At 35.2% G+C, this 15,978-nt stretch overlaps 2 protein-coding genes across 4 annotated transcripts; one reads left to right on the plus strand and one right to left on the minus strand.

The window, feature by feature from the left end:
* Positions 1-1,768: 1,768 nt before the first annotated feature.
* On the plus strand, positions 1,769-4,728 carry LOC124636959 (glutathione S-transferase 1-like). 3 transcript variants are annotated; one of them, XM_047173258.1, is made up of 7 exons: positions 1,780-1,921; positions 2,142-2,351; positions 2,597-2,746; positions 3,080-3,138; positions 3,238-3,385; positions 3,854-4,047; positions 4,354-4,728. In XM_047173258.1, the coding sequence occupies exons 3-7, from the start codon at positions 2,606-2,608 to the stop codon at positions 4,496-4,498; spliced, it is 687 nt and encodes a 228-aa protein (XP_047029214.1). In that variant the 5' UTR covers positions 1,780-1,921; positions 2,142-2,351; positions 2,597-2,605; the 3' UTR covers positions 4,499-4,728. The 3 variants fall into 3 exon arrangements, with proteins under 3 accessions (XP_047029213.1, XP_047029214.1, XP_047029215.1); XM_047173257.1 differs by lacking the exon at positions 2,142-2,351 and having other exon boundaries at positions 1,769-1,921; XM_047173259.1 differs by lacking the exons at positions 1,780-1,921; positions 2,142-2,351 and adding an exon at positions 2,451-2,545 and having other exon boundaries at positions 2,628-2,746.
* On the minus strand, positions 4,720-15,936 carry LOC124636958 (ubiquitin-conjugating enzyme E2 Q2). Its single transcript, XM_047173256.1, has 8 exons — positions 15,646-15,936; positions 13,795-13,911; positions 10,554-10,654; positions 9,633-9,768; positions 7,876-8,047; positions 6,338-6,529; positions 5,603-5,830; positions 4,720-5,178 (listed from the first exon to the last, which is right to left on the minus strand). Exons 1-8 carry the CDS (start codon positions 15,805-15,807, stop codon positions 5,147-5,149), a joined length of 1,140 nt encoding a protein of 379 aa, XP_047029212.1. The 5' UTR covers positions 15,808-15,936; the 3' UTR covers positions 4,720-5,146.
* Positions 15,937-15,978: the final 42 nt, after the last annotated feature.

The following is a 15,978-nucleotide window of genomic DNA, read 5'->3' on the forward strand; positions in this document are numbered from 1 at the left end:
TGTTGTTTTAATGCTCCTCAATTGTTAAAACGGTAAACAACCAGCAAAAATATTTTTATCGTAACTGCAACGCCATTGCAAAGTTACGTCGTCAGTTCAATCGCGACGTGTCAGGAACGCATTCTCTGAATGGCCGAACTATAACCCCTGGACAAACGGCTCGGAACTATAAATTAAGGGCCACTATTAAGCGACAACACTAAAGGATCCAACCGCAGTTTAGGCTGGCTTCGGACTTAGGGACACTACATATAAATAATAATAATTGAGGCCAATGACCCTTGTCAACGTTTACAAAGGTCAAGTTTAAAAACAGATTGTTGAATAACGTAATCGAAAACAAACATTTCTTATGAACAGACGTAATCTGAAATGGAATATTTGTGACGCGAAATAATGCAAACAGCAGCGAGATTAAATGGTGGAGAGGTCAAACCATAGATAGCTAATAAAAATATGAAGAGATAAAACAAAAATCATAATGTAAGCGACTCTTTGCTATAGGTGTAAGATGTAACGAGGGTAGATAGTTTCAATTTTGTTGATTGTTATTTGTTTAATTAATTCTGTGTATACCAACTGAATTGTAGGTAGGTACCTATTGTGTGTGAAGCGTGAAGGGGCCTATTAAGGCGTCGTCCTAATTGGCAGCGATCGCACGATGGCGCGATGCGTTTTTCATCTCACGATCTCACTATCTCACTTGCGAGGTTCAAATAGGACACTCTGATGAAATCTGTATGTTTGAACTCATCGAACGACGAGAACGCATCGTGTCATCGTACAATCGCTGTCAATTAGGACGACGTCTTAGATGAAAAACGCATCGCGCCATCGCGCGATCGCTGTCAATTAGGACGACGCCTATTGCCTCGTTTTATTAGGCTTAACCAAACAATTTCAACCTGACGAAACACCCGAAACGTTTTAACGTTACAAGTCAAAATAATGAGACAACGAGACAATTATAAATGGCGTAGGTCAAACTTTGCCGATAACACTCGATAAAATATTTGGTTCGGTTAGGTTCATAAACAAAAATAATGACAGCTTGTCAACTTAAGATAAGTTATTTGCTTAAATGGCTTTTTAAAAACCACGTCTTTGCACGTCAATCAAAATAAGAGTTTCTATTTTTTTAAGAGAAATATGTTTTACAAACGTTTAGTTTTAAACCCATCTCATTTGTCATAGATAAGTCACGAACATACTCTTTCGTAGGTAATGTTCTTAGCTAACATGATGGATCTGGAATATAATTTCAGGACGGTAAACTTTGCTAATGTGAGTTTAAAAAAATAGCCAACCTATTTCAACAGATGAAAATAGATTGAGCGAGCTTAGTGATTCCTTCGTTATATGAGAAGAGACTTGTTCTGCAGTGGAAAAATATAAAAGCTGGTGGTGATGACGACGTGATAGGTAGATACACCCTTTGGCGGATAAGGACCCTGCCTGTACCTACGTACCTATAGGCAGTCAGATAGAGGGGATTGCCAGCCGTAACTACCACACACTACACTAAATGCATAAAGGAGCTCATAGGAGTAAAAGGTACAAAAGCAGTAGGTACATAGAGAAGTATCTACATGCCCACAGAGGCATCAATGCTGTTGATTTAATTTACTAAGTTCTCATTTAGTGATATGCTGAGGTGATATGGTTATTTTTCTGCAATCCCCATAATTATTTACTGTTTACGCAACTGTGCTGCCATCTGTTGAAATTAAGCTTAACTACTAAGTAATGCTGCTTGATAAAAAACGAGTTTAGATATGGGAATGGACAATGACCTCATCAGTGTTTAGTACATAACTACGGAGATACAACTTAAACTCACAAACTATTCGCTGGTTATATACTTATGTCAATGTGCTACCAAATTAAAGGTACCTAATGCTTGTGGAACAATTGGATAAAGGTAAGAAGACAACTTGCTTGATGTCCATTAAAATGGAAACACGATGATAATTAAGTTTATTGTTCTACTGATAGTACTGTAAACAAATAATCCCAGCACATGTAGTTTATAATTAAATCCAAAAGCATACTCTGAGGCACATTATTTAATTAGCTACCTACCTAATTTTTTAGGTTAAGTTCTTTGACACAAAAACTTATAATACCTACTTATATTTTAGGTGGTCGACAGCATCTTAAATTGTTTGTAAAATATTAAGCCATCCAAATCGCGATATACGAGATAATTTGTTATCAGTCATAAAGATTACAGATAATTCGACTCTTAATAATACCTATTACGAAACAAAGTTCATTTAGAAGGCTCATAGCTCAGTAGTAAATCATCAATACCCCCAACAGACATTAATTATAAAAAAAATAAACCCAAGGTAGGTAGATCGGATTTTTTTATATTTTTAATTTTATTCTCGAACTTAAGCCAATCAGTGAAGGCATTATCTACCTCCTTACCAATTAAAAATGTGTTTTTGACTCGTCAACATGTTTTTATGCAAGAAAATCGCATTAACCAGTGAAAATTTCCCGAAATTCAGTGTTATTTCTCTTCCCACATTGTGACTAGGTAAATATTGACTTTCTAATCATGTTATTTTGTTTGTATCTTCACAAAAAGGTTATTAATATGAAGCCGATATTGTACAAAGCTGACCCCAGTCCACCGGCCAGAGCTGTGATGATGGTCATTGATATATTGGGACTGGACGTCGAGCAAAGGACTTTGAATCCTGTGTTACGGGAGCAAGATGTTCCTGAACTTAAGAAGGTAAGTACGGAAATAATAAATAATTCCTTACTATACGTTATTGTTTTTTGTTAGCCTCTTGATTCAAAATGGTATCTGTTGTAAATTAGGTACCTAATTAAAGTTATTTCCATACTTAATTTTTATGTATTTAATAATAACTCCCTCGAATCGAAAAAGATACCTATTGTTCGAAATTTCACAATAAAATTATAGTTCTGGTTTTGTACTAGATATGTTGTCGATAGTTTGCACGATTTTTTTCTCACAAATATTTGCACGTGACACTGAAATCACAAGAACCAAATTATTTTCTTGTAAGCTGTGCCTTTATTAACGACACACTGATTTCAGAAAAATCCAATGAGAACTATACCAATATTAGACGAAGGAGACTTTTGGCTTGCTGACAGGTAGGCAAAAAAAACTTTGTACCTACCTACTTCATAAGTACCTATCTATAAATATTGAAAACAGCCCGAATTTATTTAAATTTTTTTCCTTTGTTCCAGCCATGCAATAATGATTTACCTTTTAGACAAATATGGAAAACCTGAACATTCGTCATTGTATCCCACTGACAGCAGAAAGCGCGCGACAGTTCATCAGAGACTATTCTTTGACTGTGGAGTTTTATTTCAAAGACTGAGAGCTGTTATGGTAATTATATTTTTGGATTATTTTTGAAGATACTTACCTACATAGGCTCTCAAGGTGTCACCATGCCAATTGTTAGCACGGGGTTGGAGAAAACACATCCCACCCACACATTTTTATGGGCGCAGACAGATGAATATTGGTAGCTATTGGAAAAATGCGGGCGACATTACTTTCGTCCTAAGTATACAAGGAGGACCAATTAAAAGCGCCAACGCAGTTCTGGTTGTTGACCGCTTGATGCTCAATGCGGGCGTTAAAAAAAATAAAAATTAATGGACTACCTACTCGACCTGAACTGAACTCTTTTCTAGAAGAAAAATAAGTAAAACGGAAGTTTTGTTTTTAATGGAACAAGGAAATATTAGATGTAAAAATTATTCTACATGAAAATCCTTCGTCTGGCAACATTACTATTATCCTGAAAGGAGGTAATAGTTACACACAAATGACTCCCGAATTTATTTCCAGGCTCCTACCTACATGGGAAGACTGGAAGAGATGTCCAAAAGCATGGTGAGGAATATAGTGGACGCATATTCAATGCTTGAAGACTATTTATCCGAAAACTTGTATATGGCGGATAATGTCATCACTATTGCGGATTTAAGCATTGTTTCAACTATGGCAACTCTGGTGGAGCTAGTTCCTATTGATGAAAAGAGGTTGGTTAGAAACTATTAATTATTTTGCACTCGCTTCGGTCCTATATTCCACCCGCTTCCTCAAGGAACAATTTTCCTGATATAAAAATTGCTCAATTGTTAGTCTAGTCTTAGTGCAATTTTTATCAAAATGCGATCAATCAGCGATTTGAGGAACCAACATCATGTAAGCAATATTAGTAGATTTCCAGTTAATGAGATTATGAATGTGATGAGTGTGATATATGTAATTATTTGTCATTAGCAAAACTGTTTTTTTCATATATGTCATAGACCTGTGCTTACCACTGTACAATTTACTTTCAGATTCCCTAAACTAAAGCAATGGTATAAGAATATGAGTGACAAAGACTACTGTAAAAGGATTAACATTCCCGGTGGTAAAGAACATGCAGACGGATTGATAGCTTTGATGAAATTCAATAAATCGAATAAGAAATCAAAATTGTAAAACAATGGTTAAATGTAAGATGAGATGTTTATGTGATCTTGACTCAGCCTGAGTGCTACGGTGTTTTGGATTCGTGAAACGTAATACATTACTTAAAAATTATGGACATAATATGAGTAAAAAAATATAAATTCATAAATTGTATATTTTGTATCATTAAAATTAAATTAACCAGCTATGTATATTACAAGGTCGAAAGCAGGGTCAAACAAAATACAGTATAAGAATCACAGGTTTTTTATTTCAATAACTAAAAAGAAATGCAAAGAATTTTTTTCAACTTTACACTCCAGTAACGTCTAAGGCTACCATATGGATAACTTTCTGAGAAATTAATGATTACAAAAACGTTACACAGTTAAACATTTCCTATAAGTCTTGTATAGTCTCTCGCGAACGCCCGCACATCTTAGAACAGCACTTAACGATTAAAGTACACGTAGAATACTCGAGTTATCGACATAGTCTCCAGTCATACTTAACACATACATAATTGCGTCTCAATAATAAAAACATCATAATGGAATCATAATGCAAAGTTTCACGCAAACTCATAGTCACTTGTAAAATTTGGAGTGGTTGTTTGTTTGTTTGGGCGTTACTGTCACACGTTTAGTCTTAAATGTAACGGCAGGGAGGCGGCCTGCATTAGCCGTCCTCCTTCGGCGGTGTGAACCATCCTGGAAAAACACAAACATATGTTAATTAACTGTTTCAAACATATTCATACACTCAGAGATCTTAGGTATTGTCTTAGTTGAGTAGAAGTGGAAAATAAGAATCCTAGGGAAACATTTATAAATGGAAGACTTATAAGTACATAATGTAAAAATAATATTTATGAAGAGCTGTATGCATGCATAACCGTGGTGAACATTGGTCAATCGGGACTACTCAATATCAATCGAAAAAATACAGTTGGTTGGAACCGCAGGCGGTATATTGCAGTTAGAATTACTCAAAAGCTACAACAGTGTTGCTGTTATAATTGCTTTAATACTCTCTTACATCAAGATGTATTCTATTACTCTTTAACGGCAAAAAATATCTCCGAAAAGAGCAACATCTCCCATAACCCCATAAACAAGTCTTTAATCCACTTACCATTCTTCTCGTGTATCTGCACGAGGCACTTGAAGCTCTGCTGCGCGCGGGCGAGGGAGTACTGCGACTGGGACACCACCTTGGTGGCGCCGAACTGTATGCGCGCCTTGCCCTTCACCAGCGTGGCCGCGATCTGCATGATCACCGCCTCCACCGTGTACGCCGACGACCAGCCCTGCTTCGTCAGCAGCTCCATGCATATCGCGCCGCCTACTAGCACGTAGCCTCCTGCGAATTGGGAAAAAAGAATTAGAAGCTAAATTGAGTAGGTTTATGGCTGGAAGGAAGACTTCTTACTCTTTCTAGTCATAAGATCGTACCTGCTACGGCTACGTTACCTACATAATTTTCTAGGAATAGATCCTTGATACAACTAGGTTGCATTTCATATTGCAGGACATCAATTTTGGTGAGTGTGATTTGATACTTTAATTTTTATGCAATTTGCTGTGATACAAGCATTCGGCAAACAATTCTTCCGATGACAGTGAAATGGAAATGAATGCGATTGACAAATCTGAACGCAAAGTGGTAACAGGTAATCAGAAGCCAGAAAGTCTGACAACCAATCTTAACAAAGAGTCTTATCCTGCCTGAATAACTGTATTGAGAATATTATTATCAGGCAGGTAGTTCTTCTATGTAAAACACTGATAGTTAGTTGCTTCTGGTTAGATTAGAAGCAGACAGCAGCATAGTTTTCTTTACTTTTGAATTTTAGGTATTTATTCTTACCTGATATAATCGGGTACACGACCCTAACGAAGGGCGGTTCGAAGGGGTAAGTCTCTTTGAACATGATATTGAGGAGTATTGAGTCCTTGCCCTCTTTCTCTTTGAGGACTAATAAGTCGTTGTGTAGCGGACTGTCAGGGTCCACCGAGCGGAGCCTTATGTTCCACTCATATAAGGAATCGTTTACTAACTCTGGAATTGAGAAAAAAATGTAGGTTAGTATGTGAAATATTAATATTACAGGAAGTGCAGAAGCTCGAAAGTGACTACCAGTCTTAATAAGGGGTATTTATTGAGTTACGTGGGTTAACTGGGTTGAGGACGTCAGATGCACAGTTGCTCTATGTAAAATACTGGTACTCAGCTGCATCCGCTTAAAACTGGCTATGTGAAATGAATATTGGTGTAACGTAGAATATTGAGGTACATATTATATGTAACATCATTTTGACTCATAGCATAGTTCACAGAATTTATAAGTTTGTTTTGTTATAAGCAAACTCTTTAGTATGCACCCAACATAATATGCAAAAACATTGCACATCACATAAGTTTTCAAGAACGATATGCTACGATGCACACTAAAATTATAAGATAAGATGGCCGCGGCCTGAGCACTGAAGCGGGAAGGATTGGTAACAAATTGCGGAATGTGGTCAACTGATTAATGACTGTGTTGTTGACACGTGGGATAAATCGCTGCAGCGATAAGATAAAGACGGGCAGTTACGGAAGTGTGTGTTTATTTGTGTCTTAATGTATGAACACTAGGTTTCTCTAGTGGTTTCAACCGAGTTGGTGAGGACTTCTTTCCGAACCCTGATAATAAGCAGGGTTGCATTTTAAGCAGTGCATAAAAAACTGGTGGTTCAGAATCAATAACAGAACATATCCATCATCAGTATTTTTTTTTTCATATTTTTACCCGCCCTAAAATCAGTAAAATATGGACACTACTTTTATATGTTTGCAAGCACATAGCCTATTTTCGATAGAACAGGCCTAGCAACTCCACAGAGCATTAACTGCTTATAATAGAAAAAAAGGTACAAAAATCTATACAAGGCCTGTCATGTTATAAGTACAATAACAGTGAATAGACTATGATTGTGTGATTGGGTAAGGTCATGAGGTCAGACGGCTTAACCATTGCGAACACGCGCTCAATGGCTCAATGACTAACTTTGGTGTATATTAACAATGTGAATGTAGCTATGAGTTTATATTCTCAATATGAATCAGATTCTATCTATATTCTCAATATTGCTACCATGTTACAATCATCTCATAACATTATTCTGACCTAATTTCTTATTACCTATATTTGTAAAAATATAACAATAACAATTTTCTTACTTTGAACTTATATCTTACGAGACTTTACAAGGCACAAAAGACGTGTGCATAAGTTAGTAGCACACATCCCTAGAGCGGTTAATATGGGTAAATCCCCCAGCTTAGAGGAGGGGGCCTTAGTCCAACAATGGTCATAATTAGAACGTGACTGAATACAAATAAGTAAGAAAAACAAAACTCACCAATAGAATACATATTGTTCTTGAAGGAGCATGAGCGGTATATGTCCCGTAGCTCCTTCATGAGTCTGTCTGTGGCTTGCAGGCTGCCCGACACGCTGCCCGACAGGTAGTCCGCTCGTTGGTTCTGCCGCAGCCGCTCAAGTGTCGCTAAATGTTCTGTTTCCATGTCGTCCTGGAATATAAGGATTTTTGTGTTACTTATTAAGTAACTATGATATATAAGAATCAGAGGGCATAATGGGGCATTGTTTTTTTCGGATGTCAAATGTTAAGACAATTAGCGTGAATTAGGACCCAATTAGATCTTGAATTGATTGATATTCGAGAGAATGTGCTGTGCCAAGAATAGCTAACTAGACTAATCAGAAGAAATAACAAGTGGATTCCTAAAACACATCCCTGATACTGTAGATATGAATGTCTGAGTGAGAATACATTTTATGACTTGATTCACTGTCAAATGCTATTATAACATTTCTTTAAAATTGAAACAATTATCAAACAGTAAATGATTTCCAAGAAATAGTGCTAAGACGTTCTGAAAGACATAGCTATCTGCCTAGATAAACGTGAATGGAAAGCCATTCGGCTAAGTGTTTGTGAAGAAAATATGTAATTTCATATTAATGAGCTGCATTTGCATATTCATTTTAATAAGCCATAGTTGTGGCACAAATTATACGACATTGACACATGAGATTACCATACAGAAATGTAGGTGAATAACAACAAACAATCATTATGCAGGTGAAAATTGCATAAATAAATTCATATTTCCATTTAATATGATACAAAGTCGAACTTGAAAGTCATGCTTACATTCATTGAATTTTCTTACAGTTAAAAGATATATAATGGCTGTGAAGATCATAGTTATTATAAACATATTAAAAAGTATTACTTTACTCTTTCACTAACAATTACACACAACAAGTTAAACATTTTATTCGGCGTATTATAATACACGGGAAATAAAAATGATTACTATCTATCAAGAAGATGTGTCATCATATCATATAATAGATATCATGGATCAGAATATAATTTGTCAATGATAACTAAACAACAATATAAAACACGGTGACCATTGATTTATTTTCGATACAATATATGTATTAATAAATAGATCAAAGTAATTACGACTAATCCTGCAATTTCCTTACATTTATTAACTGGTACCTGTACATATATCTAGATGGGTATCGGTCAATTACTTTTAATCGAGTTTTACGACATTAAAACTACGCTTTATTTCTAAAGATTACTAATGTGGGACAAGGTATTATCTATTAAAGTAATCGGTCACCTACCACACATTACTACAGCTTAGATAAAAATGCATTCACTTATAAGACTTCAAAAACCTTTACAAACTCTTTTATTATCTGCAAAATTCTCACTATATAGTAGTTAATCTTCATGACCCAACTAAGTCTTTATTCCACCAGATTAGCAAAAATACAAATAGCCTAAAAAAATAATCCACTCACATATTCTAAATACTTTCGTAAACATAAAGTAAATCTGCAAAACCGGGGCTGCGTATTGGTTGAAAGAGTTAGGCAAAACCGGGGTGTAGGATGTTTCGAAAGAGTTAGCGCGGTCCTGGTACACAAAACACTCCAGAAGGTACAAAGGCTGGTTCTATTCAGTAAGTCTGACATTCATTTCCACTGCACCCACAGCGGGAAGGGTCATTTGAAGATCTCCCCCAAAAAAGGCAAACACCGTTTGCAGAAGAACCAAATATAACTTACTTTGTTGCTCCGTCCAGCGTCGTCGACCATTTCTAGTGGCAAGTCGTCTTCACCCTCAGATTCATCCTCCTCAGCCGCCATCTCCTCGTCCTCTTCTGTGCCGGATTCTGCGCCGTTTGACGTCACACTTGGAACTCTAGAATAAGAGAGAAGATTCTATTAAGAACAGGACATATAGTTTATGTAAATGGATGATTTTGTTGGGAGGGTCTTGGAAATATTGTAAGTTGTCAAAGATGACATGAAAAACAATTCGTATGTTCATAAGGTTCGTTCAAGTGGTTCGAGTTTCATTGGGTGGAAAAATTTGCTAAATCTCGTAGTAGAAAAGCTTGAAGATAAACTGAATAAGAACTTAACGTTACTATTTATCATTATAATCCTTTCAAAACCTACATTCGTGACTACGTTGTTAATATTTATTATTCCGAAGTCCAAAACACGTAAACCTTATAAAATAATTCTTAATCAACAGAAATTAGTAAGTATCTGCAAGGCACGCAAGATGAGTAATCTTCAGATAATTTCTGCAAACAATTTGACCTTGATTGTTTATTTTCTTAGTCGACAAATTTTCACTGTCATGACAAAACTTTAGAGTAATGTTTAATTTAAAAACCGTTCACGTTGCGCTAAATAAAATTGTTAAAAAAACGTATGAACAAGTTTTCTGTAAAAAAAAGTCCTCGAATTTTACTAGAAAACTATTATTTCTTGCTATTTTTAAGTCCGGAAATTATGCATTACAATACACCAATTGTTTGGGACAGTTTAATTTTATAACTTTTTTAAAACACGCCTGGCTTTGTATGAAAACCTTTATTGTCCTTTTTTAAACCTTTCTATTATATTTTTTACACTATTCAAGGAGGTTGTAAATCTTCCAAGTTTTAGGGAATAATTTAAAAATGGAATACAAACCTCTGCTGTGGCGCTGGATGCACTGGAAGTGACAAGGAATCCAAATCTGGAGGTTCTGGTACACCGTGTAACTTGCATAGTTCTCTCAACAGTATACCAACCTAGAAAGAAATGATAACACAATGTTTAACATAAGAATGAACAAACTCCATGCTATGTAGATAAGGTGAAAAGTTATTAGCTTTTCTGATCTTAAAAAAAAAACGCATGATCTTATCACCATAAAAAAATACAAGATTCCAATGAATTGAGAACCTAGCTACTCGACAGTAGCTTCCTGTCAATGAAAGAATTTCTGAAATCGGTTTAGTAGTTTCGGGGCCTTTACAAACAAATGAATAACAACTAAAAGTCCTCTTTACAATAAGATACCTAAGAACTGCATAAAGGAGGCTCGAAAATAAAAATATTGGCAGAAAAACAAAAGAAAACGCAGTAGGTATTCAAGATATCTGACGTTATTGATTTTAACGGCACTACACTACTAACAACTGCCTAACCTTCACCTAAATAGCATAATCTGGTAAAATCTTTACATTGAATAGAAAAATAAAGATAAAGAGGTATTTTGTTAGCAAACGGCGAATGCACACTTCCTATTATACAGAAACTTACCTTCATTCTGACCTCGCCCTTGTGAGAGAAAGACACTTTTTTATTTATCTATTGGCAAGTGAAAAAAGTATTTAGGGCAACCCACGTGTTGCAGAGATTTTAAAATAGTTAATGACATGTCCAATTCGCATTTGTGTAGGCAGGCACTTATTTTTAAACAGACAGAGTTCAATGAACTTGAGTTCGTCTCCAAATTTTTCTTTACGTTTTCGCGCATAGATAAAAAACGCATGTTTTTTACTCATATCGTTTGCTTATTACTTTTTTGCAACCAATGAAGTTAAGGAAATCAAAGTACCTATATTTATAACGGTACTTATAATTTTAGTAAGCATATCTTTCACCTACTTTTAAAACAATTGAGAATGTATTTAGTATTCACTAATTTGTTCTACTTTTACATATTTTTTGCACACCATACACTTTGTCTCACGTCATTTTAATTACTATGTAGGTCATAAGACACATTAGAGCTACTTATGTGAAACCTTAGTTCATGCAGAAATAATACCATGTTAGCATGGATATTATCTTAACAACAAACCAAATTTATTTTTTTTATAGTCATTACACTTTCATACTAAAATGATGAACAAATTGAGATGTTTTCATGCTAAATTGCCGGACCGATTTAGATGTAGTTTGACATGAAGATGGCCATAAACATTGGGACAGGGACGAAGAGTCTGCTAAATCTAGTCGAAGGATAAAGGGAAAGTTTTAACTATGTGTTAGTCCCAGAGCCCGATAAGATTGTTATCAAAAAGAATGAAGTTCAAACACTATTCTAGCTCAAGTTGTAAGGGTCTGCTTAAGTCCTATATTTAGATTATTGATTACATGCTTGGCTTGACTGCATCAAAAGTGTAGATGTGTTAAATACAAATTATTTTGGATAAAATGAACAATAGTGATAATAGATCTTTTTTTTTTTATTTCAAAACTATTTCACATTTTTGTATTACTAGGATATGGTTTATCAGATTTCTAAAAATTATCCACTGACTTCTTAGTCAGCCAAGTGTCATATAAATATGAACAGCATATAATTTAATAGGCTAATGACCTGATAATTAGAAACCATTATAATGTAGAGAACAGGCCCAGAAAAATACTACCAGAAATATCTACCACAACACTGGAGTGCTATTTACAAAAATCATATAACTTATTAGTAATATTTTAACATACTAAGTAACTGAAATTCCTAATTGGGCAGCAGATGACAATGTGAAACATGTGCATTGAATAAAACAGGAACTTCCTCTGTTATACTTGAACATAATGAGTAATACTCTATATTATGATTAGGGAATGCAATCCCGACTCGAGATTGCAAATTCGGGATCCCGCGGGATTAGAAATATCAATCCCGCGGGATCCCGGAATTTTCGGGATCCCGTCTAATTTAAAAAAAAATTGAATTCAGATGACTGAAAAAGCTGTATGTCTGATAACTGCTTGTTTGTGATAGTGAGGTTAATTAAAATAACATATTACTCGAAAGAAAATAAAAACCTTTATTCTTTAATCTTACCAACTAAATAATAATCAGGTTGTAAGGAAATTAACGTAGGTAAATTAGGTAATCAAAACAATAAGCTTATTTCAAGGGAATTAGTAAAAAGAGTGATTTTGAAAATGACTCCTTAAAAAACAAAGTGTATTAATAGTTTCATCTGCTAAACGGCATCTAATGTCCGTTGCAATGTACCCCGCTGCTGAGAATGCCCTCTCCGACTCAACGCTGGTTGGCAACAGCGTGGCGAAGCAATTATATGCAAACTGCAAAAATCGCCCCCTTGTTCCTCCACACTCAAGCAAATCCATTTCTTTTTTAATGGTAGATTCTAATTTTTCTAAGCTCGTGGACGTATATACAGGTGCAAAAGGACTTGGTTGTGTGTGTGTTGCGTCACTGACCACTGCCGCCCAATCCCGTCAATCTCGAACGGGATCTCGTCATATGATGCGTCGGGATTGATCCCGAAAAATTACACGAGATCTCGCGAGATCGGGATCCCGCGGGATCGGGATTGCATTCCCTAATTATGATATGCTACAGATTCAGCTTAATCAAAGCCAAGAATGGTAAAAAAATTAGTTACCTATACAAGCTGTTGATTTGCATCCGTGCCATATTCAAGGAGGTAATTATGCTAATGATTCTCGATCCAAATCAATAAAAAAATTGGTACGTAATTTTTTTTCTTTAATTTTTTTTCGGAATTCCGTAAATGTCATCTAGCCTTATTGAAACTTGGCGCGTATGTTACTGGCGTTAAAACCGTGCTGCACCCTCACACAAATGCAAACATAAAGCATACGCAACGATCACTCATAAATTTCATTCATAAAATTGGATTACTTCGGAAATACCACGACATTACAATGACAAAAAAAGCAGTGCATATTAGTTATTTCCCATCTACTGTAATTCCAATCGATTATTTACGTATTGTATGTCCTCCTCCTGAACTATGGCACAAATGCAAATCAACACCTTGTAGATATAAACTGAGGCAGCTGAAAAATTTGCGACATGCCTGAATACACTTTGAATTACAGTTTGAAGAAAGTAAAACAATATTTATACAAAGTTTTGACATACATTTTATATCCTTACCTGGTTTATAACATGGTTATCTCTGCCTTGTGTATTTGTCAGGATCTGGACAGCATTTGTAACTATGGGATCCTCGCTGTCAGCAAACCATACTGGCGGTGTGTTTGGGTATGTCTCCTGTTAAATAAAATTAGCACTATGTAATAATTGCTTGATTTTAATTTTAAGTGTTGTCCTTTCTGACCTGATTTTTGATACAACTTTCACATAAACTACATAATTTTTATAAAATCCTGTTAGAAAAAGGTACCTAAAACTTGTAATATCTTCAAAAAACTAATTACACATCAGTTAACTTGAAAGAATCCTTAACATTTATTTTTGTATCAGATGCACACTGTCCGAGACTTAGTGAGTACACCAACAACATTGAGATATTCGAAAAGTCACTAACTTCTTTACCATCAATAACACATCAAAAATTCATTATTGATGTTATTTTTGCACTGCATTATAGCATACACGTGCATAATTTATATGAGTAAAACAATCAATTTCCATTACATATGAATGCAATCAGAATAACACTTGAGTTTCAGGGACAGGTTACTTATAAAATCAATACTTCCTACTGCATTTGCTATCTGGCATTATTTTAATTGTGGAGTCAGAGTGATTGTAACAATTTTCATGGAAATACTACTCCTTTGATGCTTTAACCAGGAGTTGCCCCAAGACGTATACAGTGTTAGATTATACTTCAGCTAAATATTAAATTATTGATACCCTAATACTACTACTTTTAGAGAACAATGCAAATGACAAATTGAAATTAAATGATATGGATGTTAACTCATAGATGATTAAAAAAAATACATAAAACAAGACAAAAATTACATATAAAAATATGTTTCACCTAAAGACATCTTCAAAAGAAATAACACAGCAAATACAGTTATGGCAAGGCAATCATTTTGCAAACAGTGAATGCTCATAAATGTATTGTTTTATGAGCTGTGTGAAATTTACTGTATTCAGGTCAACATTTTAGTGCCCATTGCACCAAAATATGACTTATTTCATTGCATTTTAGAAGTTTTATGCCATGTGGACAGAGTCCAAGACTGATGAACCTATGATAGGACTTTGAAGTAATTAGGTTATCAATCCTAGTACACTAATATGTGAAATAATACATAACATACTCTCACAATAGGTTGCTATGTACCAAATATTGATAACAGCACATAATCATTGTTTGGTGTTATATCATTGATTGTTGTAGTACATAAACAGTACATGTTTACACTACAGATACTAATCCTAGTAAACAATACTGTTCAATGCACACTAATAACTGTTATCAATGAATGGGCCAACTAGGGACACTACATTCCAAGCTTGCATTGTTGCATCAGAAAAAAAAGCAGTAATGGGCCCAACAAAATGTCTACATGACAAAAAGCAGGTAGAGAGGATGACTAAGAGCCTTTGTCCCAAAAACGTGCTTGTATACCGTTAACCAAACAAAACAGACGTTACTCTCTCTATAAAATAGCTGTAATGATTCACGAACACTTTGATAATGACGTTCTGCGCCCGAAATGATCGATACAGCGATTCGACACGGCACCGTATGCTCAATAAACATATGATCCGCGAGCTCGATAACGCGCGACTATTGATTATGTATTAAACATCAATGTTTTGTAAATAATTTACACAGAAACGTGTCAAACGTGTAGCTGCAACAGGGAAATGTAAATTCACTTCCGTAAACCTTTTGTTGACAGCCCTGCCCTCATAAACAACGACCCTTTGTCCCAGCTAGAGATAATCAATAAGCGCACCCCAGAGTCAAGACATTAATTTTTATGCCACATATGAAAATTAGATAAATATGGTACTTACAGTTATGTTTGCATGTATTTCATATTTCTTTCCATTTTTGCCAACGAATCTGCAGGTCAGTTCGTCGACACTGGCTGACATTATCTGAAACCGTTCATGGTTTTTTGGAAACACTTGTTCTAATGTTTTGATTTCTAACTTAAGTGTATTTAAGCAAGCCATTAGTGTTTGTTGAAACACTAATTCTAGACTAACTAATAGTTATCCACGATAAAATACATGAGAATAAATTTTACGTTCACTCCGCGACCAAGCAAAATGGCGGAACGTAATGGCGGAAATTATTATAAAAAATACTGTTTGCTGACGATAGAGGGCGACTAGACAGATGGA

This window comes from Helicoverpa zea, chromosome 15 (assembly GCF_022581195.2).
Source record: "Helicoverpa zea isolate HzStark_Cry1AcR chromosome 15, ilHelZeax1.1, whole genome shotgun sequence".
Classification (NCBI taxonomy): Eukaryota; Metazoa; Arthropoda; class Insecta; order Lepidoptera; family Noctuidae; genus Helicoverpa; species Helicoverpa zea.

Coding starts and splice junctions, on each gene's coding strand:
- LOC124636959 (XM_047173257.1), top strand. CDS start 2,606: ATGAAGCCGATATTGTACAAAGCTGACCCCAGTCCACCGGCCAGAGCT. Junction 3,139..3,237: donor GACTTTTGGCTTGCTGACAG/GTAGGCAAAAAA, acceptor CCTTTGTTCCAG/CCATGCAATAATGATTTACC. Junction 3,386..3,853: donor AAAGACTGAGAGCTGTTATG/GTAATTATATTT, acceptor ATTTATTTCCAG/GCTCCTACCTACATGGGAAG.
- LOC124636958 (XM_047173256.1), bottom strand. CDS start 15,807: ATGGCTTGCTTAAATACACTTAAGTTAGAAATCAAAACATTAGAACAA. Junction 9,769..10,553: donor CATCCAGCGCCACAGCAGAG/GTTTGTATTCCA, acceptor CTCTTATTCTAG/AGTTCCAAGTGTGACGTCAA. Junction 6,530..7,875: donor GAACAATATGTATTCTATTG/GTGAGTTTTGTT, acceptor TCTCAATTCCAG/AGTTAGTAAACGATTCCTTA.